Source organism: Piliocolobus tephrosceles, chromosome 16 (genome assembly GCF_002776525.5).
Source record: "Piliocolobus tephrosceles isolate RC106 chromosome 16, ASM277652v3, whole genome shotgun sequence".
Taxonomy (NCBI): Eukaryota; Metazoa; Chordata; class Mammalia; order Primates; family Cercopithecidae; genus Piliocolobus; species Piliocolobus tephrosceles.
The window spans coordinates 69,330,469-69,354,947 of record NC_045449.1 but is presented as its reverse complement, the minus strand read 5'-3'; the positions used below and the strand labels follow the sequence as shown (position 1 = coordinate 69,354,947).

At 52.3% G+C, this 24,479-nt stretch overlaps 1 protein-coding gene across 5 annotated transcripts in view; it reads right to left on the bottom strand.

The window, feature by feature from the left end:
• Positions 1-238: 238 nt before the first annotated feature.
• Positions 239-24,479, bottom strand: part of SAP30BP (SAP30 binding protein) — a 43,544-nt gene continuing 19,303 nt past the window's right edge. For 2 of the 5 annotated variants that reach the window (XM_023211802.1, XM_023211803.1), the window contains 8 exons: positions 15,815-15,857; positions 8,955-9,043; positions 6,020-6,111; positions 5,215-5,275; positions 4,733-4,784; positions 3,475-3,533; positions 2,201-2,285; positions 281-1,930 (listed from right to left, as the gene is read on the bottom strand). In XM_023211802.1, the coding sequence (XP_023067570.1) occupies positions 1,749-1,930; positions 2,201-2,285; positions 3,475-3,533; positions 4,733-4,784; positions 5,215-5,275; positions 6,020-6,111; positions 8,955-9,043; positions 15,815-15,857 (663 nt within the window). In that variant the 3' untranslated portion in view covers positions 281-1,748. Of the gene's footprint in view, positions 1,931-2,200; positions 2,286-2,599; positions 2,683-3,474; positions 3,534-4,732; positions 4,785-5,214; positions 5,276-6,019; positions 6,112-8,954; positions 9,044-15,814; positions 15,858-18,471; positions 18,574-24,479 lie in introns of all 5 variants that reach the window. The other 3 variants (XR_002731553.3, XR_002731554.2, XM_023211801.1) reach the window with 3 other exon arrangements.

Below are 24,479 nucleotides of genomic sequence, written 5' to 3'. Positions count from 1 at the left end.
GCCTGTGTTCCCTCTCCAGGCCCCCACCTCTGGGGCCCCGCAAGAGACAGTCATTACTGCTTTAACTGAACAGATAAACGGCAGGGCCGGGGCTGCCCAGAGGAAAGCGGGTAGGGGAAAGACCTGCCAAACCCCATCCTCCCTGACAGAACATGAGACGGGGGACAGGCCAGTTTGCTTCTCTCCTCGGTCTACAAAAAAAAATTGGATTTAGCCAACAACAAACACTGGCAGGAACTTTACAGTTTATAAAGCTTTTGCATAAGTCACCTCTGGTTCCTCCCAACCAACTTACGACGCTTCATTACCGTGATTTCAGACAAGAAACAGGCTTACAGAGGTAAGGGTTGGAGACCACTCAACCGGTTTTAAACGGAATCTGGCCAGAGGTGCCGGCTCCACGTCTACTGCCCTTTCCGCAGCGCGACGCTGCCTCCCGCGAAACACCCACAGCGTCCTTGGCTAATGAGGGGCCCCTGTCGGAGGCCACAGGAAGCCTTTTCAGAGCCCCTCTGGGGCATGAGTGGGGAGCGGCTCTGCTCCCCTGAGCTTCAGAGCCCCATCAAGGAAGGGCTGAGAACTGACCTGCTGCAGTGGCCGAGTGTGTGTATGGCGGGAGTGGACTCAATTTTTATTTTTGAAACCTCACGCACAGAGTTCCTTATATTCCTCAGGTCCCACAAGAGTACCAGGTGCAATTTCAGAACCACCTTTCTAAACCTCTGCTCACCGACTGAAAGCAACAAGGCCCTTCACAGCCCGGCTTCCTTCTTTTGACACACAGCTCTTCCGCTCCAGTGGAGTTGCCAAAGATCACGAAGGGAAAACAGTCTCCTCGGGACTCCCGGTCTGGGAAACCCGTTTCAGCCCCGGGGGGAGCCCGGTGGCCACTGGCGCTGCCCAGGGGCTGCTGTGGGGCAGAGATAACACACATAGGAAGGGTGGGGTGGCAGGAGCCCTCCCAGGAGCAGGGCTTGCCCGTAAACAATGAGCGGCCGCCTGGCCAGGGCAGGAGGTGATTCATCTCCCCCGCTGCTCAGCTCCTGGCTGGCTGTGCTCACCGGGCACCGAGGGACCGGGGCAGCCCTGGCCAGGCGCTGACGCCTCCCCACTCCCTGCACAGATCGGGATCTCACCCCAGCCCTTCTGGAACTGGCTTGACTTCAAAAGCCTGGGTGTGTCCAAGAAGTGATCTGGACCGGGGAGTGCTCAAGTGCACCCAAGGGAGCACAGCTCCACCATCACCCAAGAACTGGCTGGGTTTTGGGATCAAGGCGGCACATGGAGCGAACATGGAGCTTGGGGGCTCCCGCCTGTCCATGTCCAGAGGCGTACACGGGTAACAACGGTGACTTCTTGGGCCACCCCTCTGAACAGCGTCCCAGGCCTGCATCACCCTATCGTCAGCCCTGAGGCAGTAGTCCCAAACCAAGATGGGGGGACATGTGAGCTGAAGCATTTGCCTGCAAACAGAATGCAGGAGAGGCCAGTGCATCTGAGATGCCAAGAGGTAAGAAAACGGCACTTTTAATGGGCGGCCGACCCCAGGAGGAGCGTGGACAGACCCCGTGCTGCCTGTCCTGGCTCCCGTGCTGCCTGTCCTTCCGTCTGGAATGCCACATAGAAGCTCCTCTCAGGTACCATCAGGGGAGCAGGTCCCAATCCTGAAATATACAAAGTGGCGCCTCCCACTGGGCAGTGGTCACTGGGCTGCACAGTTCTTTCGAGTCCTAGGGGGGCCCCTCAGGTCACTGCTTGGCCTTCTTCACAATGGTGCCCACAGCAGAGATGACGGTGGTCTTGGAGCCGCTGGCGCTGGTGGTGACCGTGACGACAGCTGGCAGGGTGGCTGTGGTGGTGAGGATGGTGGGCTGCGCTATCGTCGTCACTGGGATAGCCGAGTCCCACTTGCTCTTTCTCTTCTGAGCATCTGGAGATAAAGCATAAGTCAGGATCATGATCCACTAATGAGCAGTGCCCTCTTTCCCTTCCCCCTGCAGGCCAGCAGGGGCCTAGGGAGCAGAAACCGAAGGGGCCCACCCCAGACTCCAAAGCTGGTTCTCAAAGTCCTTGCTTAGAAGAGAGCAAGGCTGAGCCTAGGCCTAGATCCATGTGTTGTCTGTCGCCCAAACTAGCCAGGGAGACCCTGGCTCCATGTGTGTGGCAGGAGGCAGGGAGGCAGGGCAGCTCTGCAATCTACCTGCAACAGCTGTGCTGGCGGTGGTAGTGGTGGTGGCCGTGGCGTTGGTCGTGGTGCCTTTCTTGGTGCCCGTCACAAACTCAATCTGGAAAGGGAGAGGAAAGAGAATAAGGCTGGGCAAAGCTGGGTGTCCACAGCCTTTTGCCATCCGTCAGCTCCTGGGGGACAGGAGCTTGGAACTACACAAAAGAGGCATTGGAAATGAACTCTGCTCTGACCATCTGGGGGAGGGCGAGGTGTCTAAGAAGAACCCAAAGGGGTTTTTCGCTCGTAAAAGAACTTTCCAAACAGTACTGGATCCCTCCCGGCATCACCAGGTCTCTGCACATGCCCGGCACCCCCGGCCCACCGCCCCACCTCATATGCCCAGAACCGTTTGGCCAGGCCCCTCCTCCTCACACCCAGGAGGAGGCGGCGCCCGCCCGCACAGGGGAAGGACAGCTCCGGTCCCCAGGCGCTGCAGACACGTCCCTGCAACAAGCCTGGGGTTTGGAAGGGAGAGGGAAAGAGAGAGAAGGGAGATTCAATCAAGGGTTAAGAATGAGAAACCCCGATTATCCCCTTGCACCAGCTCCCACGTTCCTGGCCCAGCAGCCAGTGACTCCAGAGGGCCACCAGCGTGCCCAGGCCCCACAGCCCCTCCGCCTGGGGTGAGGGAAGCAGTCTGGAGGCCGCAGCTGCTTGAGGATGGTCAGGCCAAGCCAGACGTGGGAGGAGCTGGTGTCCTGATGCCTGGCTCCGAGACTGGTCACAAAGGGAACAAGGCCCAGAGATAACACTTTGGTCTCACAGACAAACTGATGCTCCCTGAAGAACCCAGACCACACTGCTGGGGAACAAGGGGCGCTCAGGGCCCTACCATGGGACCTAATAGGTAGCACCCAGGCGGGCCACCGAGGGCAGCTCTGACAGCCAAGAAACTCACTGAGCAGAGGAAGCTGGGCCCGGCACTCTCTTAGGGAGGTACATCCGTCCCTTCAGCCCACAGAGGGCACCCAGGACCCGAAATAGACAAAGCCCCCGAAGGTTCTGCAATTGGGGGGAGGAGGGGGGCACAACGCAGCAAGCAAGACTCCAAGGGCAAGGCGGCAGGCGAGCGCCGCGAACCCAGCAGGCCCACTCAGTGCACAGGCCCTGCTGAGGGGCTCAGAGCATTGCCAGGCGATGACATGGGGCCAGGGCGGGGGGCAGCCAGGACAACCTCTGGGCGCAGCCAGCAGGACCCATGCACTCCACATCTGCCTTTTTCATCTAGGAGGTCTGCCATCACTTACTTTCGTTCGCTCCTTTTTGGCCTTTTCCAATTTGTCCATCTCAACCTTCTGGGCCTTGGCTACGGAAGACAAGAGAAGCTGTCACAAAGGCGGTCCCCGAGCAGCTCTGGGCTGAGGGAGCCGACTCTGATCCCTGCGTTTTTTTTTTTTTTTTTGAGACAGAGTCTTGCTCTGCCGCCCAGGCTGGAGTGCAGTGGCCGGCTCTCAGCTCACTGCAAGCTCCGCCTCCCGGGTTCATGCCATTCTCCTGTCTCAGCCTCCCGAGTAGCTGGGACTACAGGCGCCCACCTCGTCGCCCGGCTAGTTTTTTGTATTTTTTAGTAGAGACGGGGTTTCACCGTATTAGCCAGGATGGTCTCGATCTCCTGACCTCGTGATCCGCCCGTCTCGGCCTCCCAAAGTGCTGGGATTACAGGCTTGAGCCACCGCGCCCGGCCCCTGCGTTCTTTTCAGTGGGCTAAAGGTCTTCATGGGCGCAGTGTTCTTTGTGCTAGGCAAAATGAAGCCAGCCCTTGCTTGGCGTAGGGCAGGGGCCTTCAGCTCCAGACTGGAGGGCTGCATGCCCCTATCTGTGTCTGGAAGGGTCAGCTACTCCTGAGCTCCTGTGAACTGCCGCACACGGAAATACAGGCCCAATGGGAACTACCTTCCTACTGACTGAAGAGAAGCTGGAATCAGAGATTATTATGTAAAATGTTGGCAATGAATTCAAATTAAAAGACAACAAAATTCATGAAGGCCAAAGCACCTCTATAGGCCAAGATCTGGGCCATGGGCTGCAGGCTAAAGACCTATAGTCTAGGGGTTTGGGCCCTTTGACATTCCTCCCAGTTCTCCCAAACTGGTACCTTAAGAATAAGCCATTCTCTCACTGGTCTCAGAACATTCTGCCTACACCTGCCTGGCCCCTCTGCCTCTTCAAACCTCAGCTTGAACACAGTTTTGTCAGTGAGACCTTCCCATCCCTTTGGCCAGATTAGATGAACATGCTTGCCAAAGCTCCCCTGTACTCAGCAACTGTCATCACTAACACTTCATCGATGCTGGCATTACTGGCGTGACGTTGTCTTCTTTGCTGTGGCATAAGCCTCTTAAGGCAGGGATGGGTCTGTCTCACTCAGGCCTGTACCCAGCCCCTTGAACACGGCCTGACGTAGAGGAGACCCTGAAGTATGTGTTGCCTGGATAACCAACTGACTGGATAAAGGGACAGCTGGGTGGGCGGACGAGGTATATGGGAGGAAGGATGAAAGGCTACCTAATGCCTCATAGTAGGAGTCCTCAGACCAGCCATGGGGATCAAACATATCCTGCAAAGGAAAAGGCGACAGTTGCAGTTAGTAGGAACCATCAGATGACAAATGACTCAGAAACCCAAGTTCCTTGCCTGAGTCTTTCCACAGAGCTTCCTGGTCTGGGGTCCCCTTACCTGGGGCTTGGCTGTCATCCCTGGTCTCTAGCCAAGGGGCAGCTGGCAAGTGCTGAAGAACACGGGAGCACGAAGCCCCCATCCAGTGAGCCCCAGGAGCAGCAGGTCCACACATGTCCCCACCAGTCAGGGGCCAGACACCAGGTCGGCCACTGGAATCTCTTTATTGGACTATTTCAGAACAATAGGGACTCAAACACAAGACACGGGGACTGTGCTTCCAACTAGCAGTGCCACTACATGGACCCTTCTGTGGCTGCAGGTCAAATCCCATGGAACAAGCACCCTCCAGCCCCGTGTGCCAGACGCACCTTTGGGTAGTTGGTGCCAAGCTCGTCAATGGCACAGAACTGGATCAGCTTCTCGTAGATGCTGAAAAAACAGCACAGGCGTTGAGCAGGCACAAGTCCACGTCCCTGCCTAGGACTTGAACCATCCAGCTCCTGGGGCTGACACAAAACCTTTAAAACCTTTGAATCCAGCTCAGCTGCTCTAAGCAAGCTTCCTGATGGCCCTACACCCTCCCAAGGGAGATGGACCTGTTAACTAAGGGCCGGGAGGAGATGGGGTCAAGGTGATGGCTGAGTTTTGTCCCACTGACCTTCAGTCTGTATGGCTGGGTTGGGCTCACCACACTCAGGCCCACACAAGGGAAAGGGCCTGCTCTTTCCCCCGTAAGTCACTAGCTTGAGCATTAAATGGAATAAGACCAGACATAGCTCTGGTCCTAAGACCTCTCACCTATATGCAAAAATCTGCTTTTTAGAGTTGGAAGATGAACCTATGGTAACCGTCTAGTCCAATTCCTTCCATGAGGACAGGGGCCTTGAGAGGTCATGTGCTTTAGGCTCAGAGCAGGGACGAGAACTCAGCCAGGTCTCCCTCATCCCCGTCTAGGTCTCGGTATGGATTGCTTTGTGTTTTGTCAGGATCTTAAATGGCAAGCCTCTGGCTGGGTTAGCATAGTCTGCTGTGTCCAGCAGGCACTCAGTGTAATGACAAGTCTGGGTGATGGTTTGGGCTCAGGGCTTTTCCTCACCACCTCCTTGGGGACGTCTTCGTCCTTAATCCAACATTAATAACTCAATAAACTCTGTAGGCTCAAGGGAAACTTACCTGGGGTTCCGAAATTCTTTCTTCCTTTGGATAATGTAGTTCATATCCATTCCCTCCTTTATCTTTCGTTCATAAAGCTTCTGGATCTTGTCCTATGGAAGAAGAGCACAGGGGGTGTATGACAGAAGCCCACCCCTCCACCATCCCAGCCCCTGGTCACCAGCTACGTGTGCAGCATGAACGTGAGGCTCCAGAGCCACGCAAAGCCCAACTTGACCTCATGTTAAAAATTTAACCTATTCTTGGCCAGGCGTGGTGGCTCATGCCCATAATCCCAGCACTTTGAGAGGCCAAGGCGGGTGGATCACGAGGTCAGGAGATTGAGAACATCCTGGCTAACACAGTGAAACCCCATCTCTACTAAAAACACAGAAAATTAGCCGGGTGTGGTGGTGGACACCTGTAGTCCCAGCTACTTGGGAGGCTGAGGCGGGAGAATGGCGTGAACCCAGGAGGCGGAGAATTTAACCTATTCTCAGCCAGGCATGGTGGCTCACGCCTGTAATCCCAGCACTTTGGGAGGCTGAGGTGGGTGGATCACAAGGTCTAGAGATTGAGACCATTTTGGCCAACATGAAACCCCGTCTCTACTAAAAACACAAACAACATTAGCTGGGTGTGGTGGGGCATGCCTGTAATCCCAGCTACTTGGGAGGCTGAGGCAGGAGAATTGCTTGAACCTGGGAGGTGGAGGTTGCAGTGAGCTGAGATCATGCCACTGCGCTCCAGCCTGGTAAAAGAGTGAGACTCTCTCAAAAACACAAAACAAAACAAAAAATTAACCTATTCTCTTTTTCCACCCTACCTTTTGCCCAGAACTGCACACAAGTAAGGTAAACCAAGACCAGGCTGCTTTCACTGCTGAGGTTTCCTGACGCTCTCTGGATGACAGTATAGTGAGCAGTGATAAGATCACAGCAGAGGAGCCACGGAGAAAATAATGAACAAAGCCCCAACTGGTTAATCAGTTCCAGAATCATCTGAAGCAGGGTGTAGGGTACTGGTGTTGATGTGCAGGGAATGAATCGTGGTTTTAAATTTTAACATGAGGTCAAATTTTAACATGAGGTCCCCAGCAGAACTGTGAACCACAGGAGACTTCGGAAAGGCTATGGCCTTTTGATGGGAGGTAGGAATAGTTTTTTGGATTCGGTCTTGCAAACTTTTTAGAATGTGTCTTTTACGGGGAGGCGCACAGGTTGGCTGGTTCACGCTGGCTTATCGCGGGCATCAAGGGTTAACTGCTTCTCTCTCACCCAAATTTCCCCACAGGTCATGCCTGGCTTTCAGTGGGAGAGTGGAGAACCACCTGGGGGGATGCAGGCTGACCTACTGCGGCCAGTGCCACAGGCGTCCTCAGGAAGGGGGTCCTCCCCAGCCCATGGACATGATGCCCAAAGTAGATGGCATCAGCATGGCCCAGTGCCAATGAAGAGGGCCAAGACACCAGAGCCACCTCTGGAGAGAGCAGTCTCAGCCAGGAAGGCGGGCACTGGTCCAGGGCAAGATCTACCTGCAGCCTCCCCCTGCAGTGGGGCTTAAACTGAGATTCTCCAGAAGGGAAACACCTGAGGCACTGTGCCAGCAAAGCGGGCGGGCAGGCCTGGAGGGCCCAGGTGACAGCATTTAGGACATGTCAGGAGGGGTGATCCACTCCCTGTATTAGAGGCCAAATCTTTCTACTGAGACTGGCCAGAGCAAGAGCTGAACCGCAGAGGGAGGTCTGTGATATAATCGCCGAGACTGAAGAACCTCTGTCCTCCAAGCTATCTCCTCCAGGGTCATGGAGGGAGCCATATATAAAAGGCTCAGCAACTTGAGGAGAACCCATGTCATACAGATGACTTGGCTGCGTCTCCTGGGCGGTAAGATCAGTTCTACCACCCCAGATGAACTAAAATGTTTGCTCAAATGCCATGGTTTCCACCATCAGGAGGGTCTAAAGAGGAGGCACATTCGGCACTGCAGGCTGTGCGCCAGTTGTCTCTGCCTGGCGGGTTGCTGGAGTTGTCCTTACAGGCTGGAGCTTGCTGTCTGGTTGTCTGGCATGGAGGGTGACGTGATTCTGGAGGGCGGTGGTGGGGAGAAGACTCAGCAATGGGAGGAGACTTCCGGGAAGGGAAGATAATCTGCCCTGCACCCCCAGTTCTGACTCTGGCCCTCCCCCAGCTTGCCGCATTCCTTAGCCTCAGGTCCCATTAGTCATCCATCCGTTAGGGTGGTGTCACAGGCTTGCTGTGCAGCCAGAGGCCCCCAGTGGAAGCTCCAGGATCAAAGGTGAAGCAGGTGGACCAGGAGCCATGATTGTGCAGCCTTGGGTGCCTGTTCTATTGTTCATCACAAGGGAACCCACAGAGGGACAAGGAGGGCCACGGGCTGAACCCCAGCTGTCCCCGCAGGGAGTGTAACTGCACAAAAGCTTCGACTCCTTGGGATCTGAAAACTTCCTGTCAGTGCTGCACATTCTGTCAAGCAAGAAGCCACTGAATCAGCATTTTAGAAATAGATTAGCATAGAAAAATGTATATATATATAAACGCTTGTGATTTTTTCATTTCTGTAATTTATTTTACATTCTGAGGGTTCCTCAGTTTCCTAGCAAAGCTCTTTCTCAGAAGCTCCCATTGGCCCAGCCGGGCTGCAGAGAAAAGGTTATGTTCTTTTCTCTTTCTCTGCTTAGGACCTCACAGAGGGCAAGCCAGGGCCGCCCTGCTGGAGCAGCACCAGGGTACATGGTGGGGGGTGCAGGAGCCAACTCCTGAGATGAGGCTAACAGGAGGTAAAGGGGACTGCAGGATCCTTCCCACCTGTCAGTTTCTTTTATAGAAGCCTCAGTCCCTTTCCCTGCCATCGTCTCTTAAGGTTAAGACCGAACCAAACACATAACCCAGGCTATCTAATCTATCCGACCTCAGTAGCCAAGCCTCATGCTTACTTGTAAGTGATTTGAACATCTGCCAGGGGGTTCTGGTGGGATCTTGATTTCATCAGGCGACATGTTCCGAACTCTTTCAGAAAAAGAGGCTATTGAGGGAAGAAAGAAAAATTCTGTAGGTGGGGATCAAACAAGGGACAGACATGGACAAAAAAACATAAGCACATAAAATGTTATCAGATAGGGATAAACACTATAAAAACAGTACAACTGAGTGTTCAGATGTGGCCTCTGTGAGGTGTCATCTCAGTTGAGAGTGAATGACCAGAAGAGGTGGGCCATGCACCAGCTTGGGAGAAGAAAAGTTCAGACAGAGGATATAAATGTATACAGTAATTAACTTTTCCCTTTTTTTTTTTTTTTTTAAGAGACGGGGTCAGCTGGGTGTGGTGGTTCGCACCTATACTCCCAACATTCTGGGAAGCTGAGGTGGGCAGATCATTTGAGGTCAGGTGTTCCAGACCAGCCTGGCCAACATGGCGAAACCCTGTCTCTACTAAAAATACAAAATCAACTTGCAGGGTGATGCATGCCTGTAAACCCAGCTACTCGCGAGGCTGAGGAATGAGAACTGCTTGAACCCGAAGGTGGTGGCTGCCGTGAGCCAAGATTGCGCCACTATACTCCAGCCTGGGTGACAGAGTAAGACTCTGTCTCAAAAAGGAAAATAAAATACAGAAAATGAAATAGAGACAGGGATTTTAGTCTGCAACCCAGGCTAGAGTGTAGTGGTACAATGATAGCTCACTGCAACCTCGAACTCGTCTCAGCTTCCCAAGTAGCTAGGACTACAGGTGCATGACACCATGCCTGGCTAATCTTAAGTTTTTGTAAAGATAGGGTCTCGTTATGTTACCCAGGCTGGTCTTGAACTGTTGGATCAAGCCATCTTCCTGCCTTGGCCTCCTAAAGTGCTGGGATTATGGGTATGAGCCACTGTGCCTGGCCCACAACGGTTAACTTTTAAGGGAGAGTCAGCAGTGTGCTGGTAAATGTTTAATCACCAGCTGGGTGTGGGGATGGGGGAAGAGGGGAGGCGCCATGATCTATGGCATTTGCCATTTCTTGTGGTGTAAATTCTTCTGTCATGGCCAATTTCAAGCTACCAAGGTAAAGTCACTGAACCCAAGGCTGGGAAGAGATGTACACAATAGGCTCACAATGTGAGCCAGCTGCAGCCACCACTGCATGTCTCTAAACCAGCTGCAGCCACCACTGGATATGTCTCTAAAATACTTGCAAGACTTTGGAAACTCAGAGGTGCTTGGTGCCACCCGTCTTGTCTATGGCTAACCTGCCTAGGCTTCAAGAGAAACAGAATTCAGGGTTCCCTAAGTTTTGGGTCCCAAAGTAAACAAAATGGCCTGTGCATAAATGATACTTACTACCGTTATCAGCTGAGGATCTTTTTAAAATAAACAAATCAACTCTCTCTTAGCCCACCTCATTCCTGAGAACAAAAGGCCCGTTCTGGTGGGAAGAACCACAACCCCCAGGGGACAATTTCCTCAGAGATCTGCCGCGGTGGGCAGGCTTTGCTCTCTCCAGCCCCTTCCCCGTGGCCTCGGGCCACCCCGCAGCCTTGGGCCACCGGGCACTGCAGTCTTGCTTTGGCTCCTGGGACAATGTGCTATTTGTTCTTAAGATTCTGTCTGCTCTTCAAAACACTCTCTCATGAAAAGGATCATACAATTAGCAAAGAGCAGGCAGGCAGGGTGGGGCAGGATGAAGAGAAAGAATGAACAAACCACCAATAACACTCAGCAAGCACTTACTGGGCACCTACTGTGTGCAGGCCTGCTAACCCACTGCTGAGCTGCCCGGGCTGGCTTCGCAAGGCTAGCCCCTTCTCCTCTCCCCAGGCTGGGTTAATGTTTGCTTAGTAGATAAGGTGCTTTGATCTCTGCCTGGAGTTTCAAGTTACTGTAAAGAACACAGTGCTGAGGAGGGCTGGGGACAAGGCTCCCAGACTCTGCCAGTCCAGCTGCTGCAGGACAAGCCTGTGCACACTGCAAATACACTCTGAGACAGGGGTCGAGCCTGGGGCCATCCTAAAAACATGACTTCATGTGCTGATTTGCACTGCTGTCAGTGGATTCTCACTGGAAGCGCCCCAAGAACAGAGCATCAATCTGACATTTTGGATGAGGGCAAGAGGACAGAGACTGGCTGACATTCATCAGAGGTCCTGCTGTGGATCCCAGATGCCAGTGCAGCCCAAGAGCCGGGGACGAGGTGCTTCTCTTTGCCCAGCACCTTCCTTTGGTCTCCTGACTCCTCAAGCAAAGCTGACACTCAGATATGGCTGGAATTCAACTCTCCTCCAACTTCCTCCTTCCTCCCAGCCCTGGAATATGTGAAAGTGCTAAGCCTGAGGTTGCAGAGGCTGGTGGAGAGTGGAATCAGCTGCAGGGAGCTAGTCCTATCTCACAAGCAGCAGTAATAAAAGCAAGGAGAGCCTTGGCAGGCGCTGGGTACATAAATAAGCAGGGTTAACTTCTTCCCTCAGCTGGAGAGTGTGTATGTGTGCATGTGACAGAGACAAAGAGTGCCCTTTGGCATTTGCCAGGAAAACCTTTTGGAAAAACAGGGTGTGACCCTGTTGCCACAGCAACCCAGCCACACTCTGGGGCTCACATGGTGTACAGTATAAGAGGAGGGGAGCCCCTCCTGAGCCTGGGGCTTGAAACAAGATAATTCCTAGGCAGTTACTGTCAAATAAAGAGACACATTCAGGAAAACTAGATACAAGTATACGACACAGAGCGTGGAAGCAGCCTTCAGTGACCCTCTCCTTCCTGAGTCCTGGAATGAATCTCATGTGGAAGATGCCAGCCCCACATTTGTTTCTTTATTTTTTTTGAGATGGAGTCTCACTGTGTCGCCCAGACTGGAGTGCAATGGCGTGATCTCAGCTCACTGCAACCTCCACCTGCTGGGTTCAAGCAGTTCTCTTGCCTCAGCCTCCTGAGTAGCTGGGACAACAGGCACGTGCCACCATGCCTGGCTAATTTTTTTTTTTTGTATTTTTAGTAGAAATGGGGTTTCAGGCCGGGCGCAGTGGCTCAAGCCTGTAATCCCAGCACTTTGGGAGGCCGAGACGGGCGGATCCCGTGGTCAGGAGATCGAGACCATCCTGGCTAACAATGGTGAAACCCCATCTCTACTAAAAAATACAAAAATCTAGCCGGGCGAGGTGGTGGGCGCCTGCAGTCCCAGCTACTCGGGAGGCTGAGGCAGGAGAATGGCGTAAACCCGGGAGGCGCAGCTTGCAGTGAGCTGAGATCCGGCCACTGCACTCCAGCCCGGGCGATAGAGCAAGACTCTGTCTCAAAAAAAAAAAAAAAAAAAGAAATGGGGTTTCACCACGCTAGCCACGCTGGTCTCGAACTCCTGACCTCGTGATCTGTCTGCCTTGGCCTCCCAAAGTGCTGGGATGATAGGTGTGAGCCACAGCGACCAGACCAGCCGAGCCCCACATTTCTTGTGAGCAGACAGAGCCTCAAGCCATGTCCCCAGGACATCCGTAGAGCAATGTGTCCACAGTCTCTTGGAAGCAGTGCTGGGTCTGTGGCTGCTGCCTGGGCCTGATGGGGGTGTTCTCAGAGGCAGCCGCAGTTAGGACTTGAGAAGCCAGCTGTCAGTGTGAGTTGCCCTGGTGCGTGCCCAAGTCAGAAAACACCCAGAGTACCCACAGTTGCCATGGAGGGATCTGTGCAGGAGTAGCTAGTTGGACGGGCTCATGGGATGGCAGGGAGTGAGTGAGTTGGGGGGCTCCAGGGGACAGTGGAGTATCTCCAGCTCCTAAGTGACACAGAGAACCCATGCCCACTGCCACACCAGCACCACTGCTCCAGGCTCAGCCGTGGGCATCGGCGAGGCCCTGGAGGGCACTGAGAGGGTGTGCATGCTCGGCTCTATCAAGGGGCTGCAGTGCTGCAGACGCCTGTGGCTTGGCTTCTCTGCTCTCCTGCTTGTTCTCTTAAAGCTGGGGCTGTCTACATGCATGGACATGCTTCCCATACCTGGTAAGCAACCTGAGTCCTGACACCAGAGCAGACAAAAGAAGCTTAGGCAGACAGGCTGATAGGCACTGCATCATGAACGGAAGCCACTGTCCTTCAATTAATTACGTCTTTAGTAAGAGGAGCTAAACTAGCTACTCGTTAATGAGGAATGGCGAGTAATCAAAACGATGCCGCTTAAAGATCCATTTTTGTCCTCCACGGGTGAATGAGTAAACCAACTGTGGTGTATCCCTACAGTGAAATATTACTTGGCTACAAAAAGGAACTCTGGACATGCCCAACAACATGGATGAGCCTCGCAAGCGCCGTGCTGAGGGAAAGCAGCCAGACAAAAACCCTAGTTCCCTTTCTATCCCTGCTTCTCAACGGCAGGTGATTCTGCCCCAAAGGGACATTGATCACTGTCACATCTGGGGGAGGGAGAGTGCCTCTGGCATGCAGTGAGTGGGTAGAGACCAAGGACACTGCTAAACACCCTACAAAGCACAGGACAGCCCCATCACAAAGAATCATCCAGCCCAAAGTGTCAGTAGGGCCAGGGCTGGGAGATCCTGATTTACAGGAAATTCTTTTTTTTTTTTTTTTTTTGAGACGGAGTCTCGCTCTGTCGCCCAGGCTGGAGTGCAGTGGCCGGGTCTCAGCTCACTGCAAGCTCTGCCTCCCGGGTTCACGCCATTCTCCTGCCTCAGCCTCCCGAGTAGCTGGGACCGCAGGCGCCTGCCACCTCACCCGGCTAGTTTTTTGTTTTTTTTTTTCAGTAGAGACGGGGTTTCACCATGTTAGCCAGGATGGTCTCAATCTCCTGACCTCGTGATCCGCCCGTCTCGGCCTCCCAAAGTGCTGGGATTACAGGCTTGAGACACCGCGCCCGGCCTGATTTACAGGAAATTCTAAAAAAAGGCAAAGCTATAGTGAGGAGAGTGTAGATCACGGCTTGCCCGAGGTTGAGGGAGGGAATCAGCTGTAACAGGGTCGGGGCAGAAGGGAACATTTCGGAGTGATGGGCGCGTTCTGCATCACGATTATGGTGGGGCTCACACCACTATACGCATCTGTCAACATTCATCAAATGGCACACCTAAAATTGACAAGTCTTGCTCTATGTAAATTATACCTCAAAAAAGCTATTTCCAAAAAACGGCACAGGGAGGAAAAGTGACAAGTTGGCTCTGGAAGCGACTGGGGGCTGAGATGGCTGATGCCCACATACATTCCACTGCCTGCTCAACACTGCTAGCAAGAGCGAGGGCATCTCTGCCTTGGCATGCGACAGGCTGCTCTCTGATCTCCGGCCGTGCAGTTTCTCACAGTGAAATGCACGGTTGGCTCAGGTGATGGTGGGATAAGAGGCCGAGGTTCCTGTCCACATCCTGCTGGTGGATCGCCTCCTTAGGGCAGGCCATCAGCTTCCCAGCAGATGTGAACTCTGCTTCCTCTGCCTTCAAAGCCAAATGTTGCACCCCTACGGTGCCACTTTCTAAAGAACAAACTCTAGGTTTTAGGAAAGTCCTGGTTTGTATAGGATTTAAAGACTGAAACTCCACCAGAGAAGCCAGGGATTAAGGCCCTCCTGCTGAGGGTCTGGGCTGCTCAGCATTACTGTGTTCCCACCCAATCCTTTTTTTTGAGACAGAGTCTCGCTCTGTCGCCCAGGCTGGAGTGCAGTGGCCGGATCTCAGCTCACTGCAAACTCTGCCTCCCAGGTTCACGCCATTCTCCTGCCTCAGCCTCCCGAGTAGCTGGGACTACAGGCGCCCGCCACCTCGCCCGGCTAGTTTTTTTTTTTTTTTTTTAGTAGAGACGGGGTTTCACCGTGTTAGCCAGGATGGTCTCAATCTCCTGACCTCGTGATCCGCCCGTCTCGGCCTCCCAAAGTGCTGGGATTACAGGCTTGAGCCACTGCGCCCGGCCCCAGTCCTTCTTTAAAAGGCAAACAGAATCAACGATTCCTAGCTCCTTTAGTTCAGGAAAAGGAGAACAGGCTCCGTAGCAGAACTCCCAGCAGAAAGGTCTTCCTGGGAGAAAGCCTGGGTGGGAGGGACTGATTACTGGGGCAGCGCTTCCAGGTGGTCCCTGGGCTCGGAACCCCCAGGGCTGGAGCCAGTGAGCCACTGAGCCACCGAGGCAAGACGGCAGGAGAGAGGAGCCTGTTTGAGAGCCGGTAATGGCCGCCACAGAGAGGGAGGGCCAACTCCACCAAGAGCTCTGACTCAGCTGCCGGGAACTCCCCTGGGTCGGGTTTTGGGAGCCACATGAAAGGAGCTGGGGGCTTTCTAAAAGGATTAAAAGGCTGGGGCTAGCACAGGACTTGGATGATGTGTGCTGTTTTCCAGAAACATAGTGTCCCTGCTCCTCCCAAATCACAAAGAGCCCCAGACTCCAGGGCTGTGGGGCATGTTCCTGCCTGGGGACACAGCGAAGTGCCAGCAGAGGCCACACCAGCAGAGGCCACATGCCGACTCCCTAAGCAGCACGCACACGCCAGCAGAGAGGGGGACGAGGGGGTGCAAAGACAGAGGACAAGCCTAGGGCACCAGAGGAAGCAGAGACCAAGACACGCTCCCAGCTGAGGGGCCCTGAACTCCTCTTGACAGCGCGGGCAACCGACTAAAGCCCAATAAAACACACCACAAATACGATTTTCAAAGAACCGTTCCCTGGGCGTCTCACCCGGGCATCCTAGGAAATGCCAAAGGCCCTGAGAGGGAGCCGAAGGGACATGGTGCTCACAGCAGACAGAAGCCCTGTGGGACGGAAGGCCTGGCATGGCCGGAAGCCAGGCTGCTAGTGGCAAGGCTGAGAAACGTGCCTCCAGGATCCCCCAATACTCACCCACGAGTTCCTGGGGGTCTCGCTTTTCTGCTTCTGTATTATCCTGCAAAAGAGAAACAAACACGAGGAGGTAAGACTGGGGCTCCTGAACCAGCTACTCTCCACTGAGACCACTCAGGGTTTTTAAGGAAGGAGAAAAAGTAAAAGCACTGCCAGGAACACTAAGGGTAAGCTGATGTTTCAGGGGCCTCTGGCACCCCCAAGCCTCCGAACCCTCTTCTTCCCGCATCGCAGCAGCCAGATGCTCTGGAGCCCCACGCCGGTCTCTCCTCCAAACCTCTTCAGTGACCAAACCCACCATCACTGAGGAGAGCACACGCCAGCAAGCCTGCTGCGGCCACCTGGGCAACGCATACCCTGCCTGTTGCTCTCCCCTGGGTCCGAGGAAGCTTGCCTGAATGGAGTGCAGAGTTCAAGGCCCCGGCCAGCCCAGACATCACCACCTCTACTGCTGGTACCAAGGAAGCAAGAGGGGACTGCTTTCTAATAGCAGACTCCCGAGATGAAAATGCAGACTAGCCGCTCCCAAGATACTTCTCTTATTTTTAGTTCAAAAAGGGAGGCTTCATCATGAGGATAAAGGGGCAGCTCACAGAACCTGAGCAAACGTGTGGCGAACCTTGAATAAGCGGCAGAATGGGGATCCGAGAGAGGCCCCAGGATCAAGGCAGCCTCTCTTTGACTCTCAGCTCCCTTTCCACTGGCTTTATACTCCCTCCAAAGAAAAGCCTCCTCCAATCCCTAATGCAAACAGCATCCCACGACAGCCACGTCCACAAGTCCTACAGAAACCTGACAGCAAAGGCTTCTGAGACGTTTTCTGGATTTCACTGTTCCATAGTAAATGTTTCATCTAAACCAAAGTCAACGTTGAGAAAGCCACGGTCCAAGTCCTACATCACAAGTCTTCCCTTGCCTCCACTGTCTCAAGTGTAAAAGGGCAAGAACACACGTTTCCCCCATTTCTGGGTTGCTGACACCCAGCCAGATCAACAATCTCAAGAGCCATACGTGCTAATAATCAAAAGAGCAGAAGCAGAGTTCACAGAAAGCTGTCAGACCCCATGTCCTTTCCCTCTGATGAGCAAGGGAGGAGATGAGACAGGAAGACCCTGCAACAAGACCTCGAGGACAGGTGCAGAGCTCTGCCGGCTCCATTTCCACAGACATGGCACACCACGCCACGGCTCCGAAAGGAAGGTGCCAGGAAGGCCACCCAGTTCCCCACACCGAGCCTAGACTCAGTCTTAGCCCCCTTCCCAAAAAGTCCCTCCTGATACTGGGACAGGCCAAATTCCCCATTCCTCAGAACACTGCAGCTATTCATTCAACCTGGCAGGGCACTGTGTCCAGGCCAGGCTGCTTAGCAACCTCTCTTCCTTCGAGCCACTGCCCCCTGCCAATCAGGTGGGCAAAGAGGAGGGTGGGAGCGGGCAGGGAGGCGTGCCTGGAGGACTGCCACACCAACTTCAGGTTGCAGTCATAAATCAGCGGCTCTCTAGAGACGGCCAGTCTCTCAGGGGACAAACAACAATCCCTTTGTAGCAGTGACTCTGAGGAAACCAGTGTTCACAAGTGTTAGTAACAAAACATGGGACTGTAAAATGTCCTTACATTCTCCCTCTAGAGAACAGCTTTCTGGGTGCTGATTGTGGGAAAACATCAGCTCTTCCTCCACATGCCAGCTGGCTGATCATACAGGGACTGACAATTCATTAACTCTCCCTCCAGCCCCTACTCACCCTTCCCCAAGGCTCCGCACCACACCACACCCACCCCTTCTCATGGACTCAACTGCAGAGGCCCAATCATCACGCGGGGAGTCTACCATGTCTACCCCAGAGCCACAGGAAGTTAGTCACTAAACACGCAATGGCTCTTCAAAGGGAAACACACTTGCCACTTCAGAGGCTCCTTAGGTCAAGTAAGAGGCCAGGAGCCTCCCCGTGGCTTCTTGTGGCTTTTGTGACCCTGGAGATGGAAAGGTATGTGGGGTGTGTGTGCTGCCAGGCTCAGCTGAGGTGGTTGAGTCACGTCTCTGGAAAAAAAGAGATGATGGGGCAAAATCACAGGAAGGATTTTATCCCTTTATTTTCGTCTTTCCCTTTAGCTTGGCTCTTCAGTCTCCCCTAAATTATTCCTTCTATGCCTAAGAAATAAATAAACTGGATAGTTGGGTTTCAATTTGCCAACTAGTCTGATCTTTGCTTTTCTAACCTCTTAGTACAAAAAAAGGGCATGGCATGCCCAGAGCACCCCTTCAACTCGCAACAAGAGGACTCTCATTCGGTACTGAACCTGAGGCCCAGAAACAAGGTCCACCCAACTTCCCAGCAGCAGAATCCAGCTCCTCGGGCCCTCCCACCCTCAGTGCCTCTGAACAAAGTAATGACCGATGGACCACAGACCCAACTCCAAGTTCAAGAAGATTCTCCTGCCTTACGAGAACCCATCAAACCAAATGCATGAAGTAGCCTGGCCAGCTCAGAAGCCATACGAGCATGCACGCTCAGGAGGAGGCCAGAGCTGCTGCACTAGGGTCTCCTAAGAAGACTCTGGAGTCTGTGCTGGTTCCGATTCCCACTGGTGTCAGGCACCCTTGGGACCTAGACGGCTCTGGACAATCAAGCTGGGAATCTGCCTCCTGCTGGCTATACCTTGTCATGTTTAGAACGTGATTCTTCTGCCCTTTGAGTCCAACAAGCTGGGTCGTGAGCTTGCTGAGCCCTGGGCGCCTCTGCCACTGTGCCGAGCTTCTCCTGAAGAAGAAAGACAACAACCTAAGTTCTCTGGATCCTAAAGTGCCCACTTGGCCAGGTGCAGTGGCTCACGCATGTAATTCCAGCACTTTGAGAGGCTGAGGTGGGCCGGACTGCTTGAATCCAGGAGTTTGGGACCGGCCTATCGTCCCAGCTACTTGGGAGGCTGAGGTGAGATCACCTGAGTCTGGGAGGCTGAAGCTGCAGTGAGCTATGATTATGCCACTGCACTCCAGCCTGGGTGACACAGGGAGAACCTGCAATACCCCAGAGCTGCTTTTTAGCACCATTTACACACAACTATCCACTGAATCAAGTTTCATTCAATGAAAGTGACCTGTATTCAAACAGTAACGACATTCCTCTATAACAACCTCCACCACAGGGAGGACAGGACTACAGAGATACCCTCTTACTAGTCATGTCTCAGATACCAGGTATTCAGTATGAAAAATGAACCAAGCACCCATGACAGTTATCATGGAAGCCAGCCACGTGTCAGAAAAAAACCTGTGATGAACAATTTATTTTATAATTTAAAAAAATTATTTTATTTTTAGAATTGGCGGTATATGTGCAGGTCTGTTACGTGGATACACTGTGTAATGTTAAGTAAGGTTTGGGCTCCCAGTGTACCCGTCACCCAGAAAGTGAACACCGTACCTGGTAGGTAATTTTTCAATCCTCACGTCCCTCCCAATGAAATATTTTAAATGATAGAACTAAGGAGATGGAAAAAAGGCTCAATTATTAAACTGCCAGTCGTCCAAGGCACTGGTGTTATACCACCTGCTCTAGGGGTAGAGTCTCACTGTGCTCTTCAAGAGACAGGAAGTGGGAAGAAGGGCTATGAGGATACAAGTAAAAAGCAACAAGAAAGCACTGTTCATCTCTTCCCCGCCAGTGGCGTTTTGAAATGCACAGGAAACACCTGTCTTGACTCGTATGAATCCACCCACTGGCCTCCAGGTAGAAATTCTCAGTTGGTTAAAGTAATGAACTCATCCTGGATGTCTACTCACCAGGCATCCGTCTACATTAGCCAGAGGGCATGGAACCCGCAGCCCAGACACATGAGCAACACCACAGCCAGAACAGGCTAAGGGCTTTTCACCCCGTTTCTAAGGAAGGTGAAAACAAAGCGCCTCACCTAGGAAAGGAGGGCCGCTCCTGGCAGAAAAGACAGCCCCTCAATTCAATTCCAATCAAGACACAAGGAAAAACAGGCTGGGCGTGCTGGGAGGCAGAGGCGGGCAGATCACTTGAGGCCAGGAGTTTGAGACCAGCCTGGACAACACGGTGAAACTTCCACTCTATTAAAAATACAAAAATTAGTCAGGCATGGTGGTGCATGCCTGTTAATCCCAGCTACTTGAGACGTGGAGGTTGCAGTGAGCCGAGATTACGCCACTGCACTCCAGCCTGAAAGAGCAAGATTGTCTCCAAAAAAAAAGACACAAGGAAAAACAAGAAGACAAAAACAAAAGCCAAGTAGAGAACAGAAGGGAGGAAAGAGGAAGTATGGTTTAAATGCTGAGCTGGTGGACAACACCAATCTGAGCCGAGGTCTCCTCCTCCGCCTGCACCCCTTATCTACCCAGACCCCACCTGAGACTAAAGGCCCAACGACCAGAGCGGGAGGTGGCTGCAGCAGGCTGGGGGTTGTCCCTGGAGAAGAATAGTGATCTCAACCTGCCAATTTGGTTTCTTAACCAACTGTGACTGAGACTTGGAAGATGCAACAGCCATGGATGTAGGTTCTCAGGAATTACAGAACCTGCAATATGGTTCCTCCTGCAGAGAATACAAAAGTCCAGCCACTGATGAAGCTGACTGGAGTGCAGGAAGGAAGCAACAACAATATAGACCCACGAAACTGGACAAGCTGCCATTTGAGCTGGGCGGATTTACTCAGCAGAGAAGTACCAAGTCCTGAGTAAGAGAATGGAGGTTCATTTACAGCCAACAATGCTTCCTCAATCCTTCCTGGAACCGGCCCCACAAAGCTCCAGTGTCAAACTTGAGTTCTGCAACGGCAGCCACCAGCATCTAGATCCCGCCAAATCTAAATGTCACATTTTCCTTCCAGCTTGGGGAGCAGTCGGCACAGAGAAAGCACTCTGAACAGGAGCACAGGGCAGGCCTGAGGCCATGGGCGAGAATGCTACAGACTGGGGGTTTCCTGTTGGACAATGTAATCTTGCATCTTACAAGTACGTGGCAGCTAGGGAGGCAGATTAGTAAAATGACTCCTTTCAAGCCTTTATTCTCTCCGACCTGGGACAGCCCATGGCCTGATGAGATCTCACTTCACCAGCACAGTGGCTCCTTAAAAACAGATCCTCACTGTGGCCCATGAGCCCTGAGGATCCCCTGCCAGCCATTTCAGCCTCTTCCTCCCCTTTCTGCACCCAGGATCTTTGCAATGCCTATTCCCAGAAATTGCCTTCTCCCCACTCCTGCCTAGAAAGCCCTGTGTAGGCCTCAGCCCAGCCCAGGGAAGCCTTCCTCTACCCTCATGCCCACTTGGCCAACAAAGAGAAACTACCCTACTCTGTGTACTCACAAAAATCACCACTTGTAACAGTCTGCCTGGCCCACAAAAGGTGCTCAAGCACTGATCTCTCTCTCTCTCTCTCACACCTACCCCCCCCAAACATTGTCAGTTTGTCTTGTCAAGTTTAGGTTCCACACCTACCTTCAGCTGTTAGGTTTTAACTTCAGACCCCCAGCCTGGTCAACTCCACAGCGAGTTTCATGTGTAGATTCACTAGACATGTCAGACGGACAGGCAGTAGAAGAGCAGCTAACAAAAGGGCTAGGCTTGCAATAAAAGTCTGCCAAGGAGCAGGAGAAGGTGGGGAGGGGACACCAATGCTGAATTACAAAGAAATTTCAAACCCAATTCTTTATTCATCTTTCTGCATCATCCTTTTTTTTTTTTGAGACAGGGTCTCACTCTGTCACATAGGCTGGAGTACACTGGCGCAATCATAGCTCACTGCAGCCTTGACCTCCTGGGCTCAAGCAATTCTCTTGCCTCAGCCTCCCAAGTAGCTGGGATTATAGGCGTGCACCACCATGGCTGGCTAATTTTTAAATTTTTTGTACAGATGGGGTCTCACTATGTTGCCCAGGCTGCTCTTGAACTTTTAGGCTCAAGTAATCCTCCTGCCACAGCCTCCCAAAGTGCTGGGATTACAGGTGTGAGTCACCACATCTGGCCCTGCGTCCTGTTTCTGAACACTGGGCCTAATGCTCTTAAATCCTAAGACAAGAAGAATTACTATATAGTTAATTCATTTATTTTTTCAAGATAATTTATTGAGCATGATTTATACACCAAGCAATGGGCCAAGCATTGAGGATAAAATATGAAAACTCAATCTAGGGGAATAAGTTTAGGTATTACGCTAAGCTCTTCAATTAAGAATCTCATGTAATTTTCACAATAGTCCCATGAAACTGTGCTCTTAACCATCAGGCAATACGACTGCTTCAGAGCAACTGCTATGCCATCTTCCAGAAACCCTCTTGCGGGGGCATCAAAGTAATAGTTAAAACAAGGTTTTCTGAGATCAATGTGAGACACTTCAGGCTGCCAAGAAAGCAACAATGCTGGATTGCCTTTATAAAATACCTCCAAGTTCCAGAACAAAATGATGTTGGTTTGACAGAGACATGGATGGGGGCTAGGAGTGAGAGCTGTCAGCAGTTCAGTAAAGCCTCCAAACCCAATGCTGCATGGGAACATCCCACCCTGGGGGCCAGATGCCAGCCACCCCCACTGGAGAGCCCCAGAGAAAGCCCATCGCTAGCACATTTCCTTTAGTTGTATCCTGTCGGCCAGGACTAAGCCACTGCCGTGGGCATACTGCCTGCCTGGGAATGGAAATACTCCATTCATCAGAAAAATGGGCGGAAGTTGGTGGGGCCCTTTGGGACACATTGGGGTTGCCTTTGCTCTTAGACCGCTTATTGACAGGAAGACTCTGCTCTCAACCACAGGTTTCTTTCTTTTTCTTTTTTTTTTTTTTGAGATGGAGTCCCGCTCTGTTGCCCAGGCTGGAGTGCAGTGGTGCAATCCAGCTCACTGCAAGCTCCGTCTCCGCGTTCATGCCATTCTCCCGCCTCAGCCTCCCGAGTAGCTGGGACTATACAGGCACCCACCACCATGCCCGGCTAATTTTTGTATTTTCAGTAGAGACGGGGTTTCACCTTGTTAGTCAGGATGGTCTCAATCTCCTGACCTCGTGATCCTCCTGCCTTGGCCTCCCCAAGTGCTGGGATTAGAGGTGTGAGCCACTGCACCTGGCCCCAACCACATAAGGTTTCTCTAGGAATGGGTGAAACAGGAGTTTGCCAAGTTTGCCAGCTACAGAATTGGCCTTGTAGAGTGAAGACAAGGTAGGGAAGGGGAAGGGAAAGTTTCTCTATTTGAAAAATCCAGCTAAATTTACAAAGCCCACATGGCTCAGCATAGCTCCTGATGTTCTGTTACATGGAACATGTTGCAATCCACTAGACTTCAAAGTAAATGCACGGAGCAATTTCCAAGAGGAGACTTTCGTTATTCGACTATTCTAAGTGCAATCTACATTTGATTCAAGACACTTTAAGATTTTTGGTTTTTTGAAAATTATAGAAGATGGTTAAAGAGAACCATTCCCTTTCTGTCTCATCCCCAGGGTGTCAGGAACGGCTGTATCTTGGTCCAGAAGTTGCCTCACACCAAGGATCTGAGTCAAACCCTTGGTAGTGAGGCTACGACAGGCTTTTTCCCGTCAAGACTTCCACAAGAACAGTATCTCTGTGCTTTAGGTTGATATATTTGGGGGGTTAGGGGGAGCTTGGAGCCAGAAAAGGACAAAAGACACAGCTTTGGAGGCTGAGAATGCAAGTCTGGAAGGCACACAAGGTACATGGCTACCAAATTACAAAAGCATTCCATCTGAGAGGACGGCTGACAAGCTGAAGAGTTAGTTACATCAACATCTCAGGCAAATATACTCGCAGTCCCTGAAAGTCAGGCTGGCAGAAATGCAAACTGGTCATCATCGACACTGGTAGGAAGGGGACTGAGTCACTGAGAGGGCCAAAAAGAATGCCAGCATCTTTAAAGCACAGCCCAGAAAATATTTACCTAACTCCAAAGTTAGGAACAGAAATGAGCAGAATCCTATCCAACCCAGAAATCACACAGCAGCATTTCAGGAGACATGGATGAAAATACAGAATGAAGGTCGGAAATGCTGGATCCCTAAGGACAGGCAGTTCTCTGCATCATATAATTTCAAAAAGATGAGTCCCAGATGGGGAAGGAGGGGCCCAGCCACACCTCAGTTAGCAATCCATGGCATCTGGCCTGAAGGGAAGGAGGTCTGTTGGGACTTGCACGGCTGCCGGGAGGGTGGACCAGACACAGTGGTAGCTCCCTGTGGGCTGCGGAACCACAGGAGTGAGGTGGGGCTTCTGGGAGTCTCAGGTTCAGGTTACTTGGATCAACTGCCATCAAGAAGGTCCCTCTGGCAGTGCAATGGAGCCAAGGAGGGGTCAGAGGGAGAATAATGAATAATGGTCATTGTTCTGCTTTGCATGAAATCACAACTTCCAACAACTACCAGAGTTTCTACCAGCAGTGTTCAGCTTATGATGTAGTGAGGACTTCCTTGGAAGGTGGCAGGACAAAGTCATAGCAGGCTTCGATTTCTTTCCCTTGGGACAATCAAAGAGTGACTTTCATGGTCTGCCTGCCTTTCTGTCTTCTGCGCAGATCCGGTCACCACCCAGCAGGTCACTCCACGAGCTTCTGGAAATTCCGTGTCTCCCAGCTGTGCAAGGCAACCCTAGTGTTGCTGAGGAAAAGTCTAAAAAAGACCATCCATCGTGTTGAGTGCAGAGAAGTG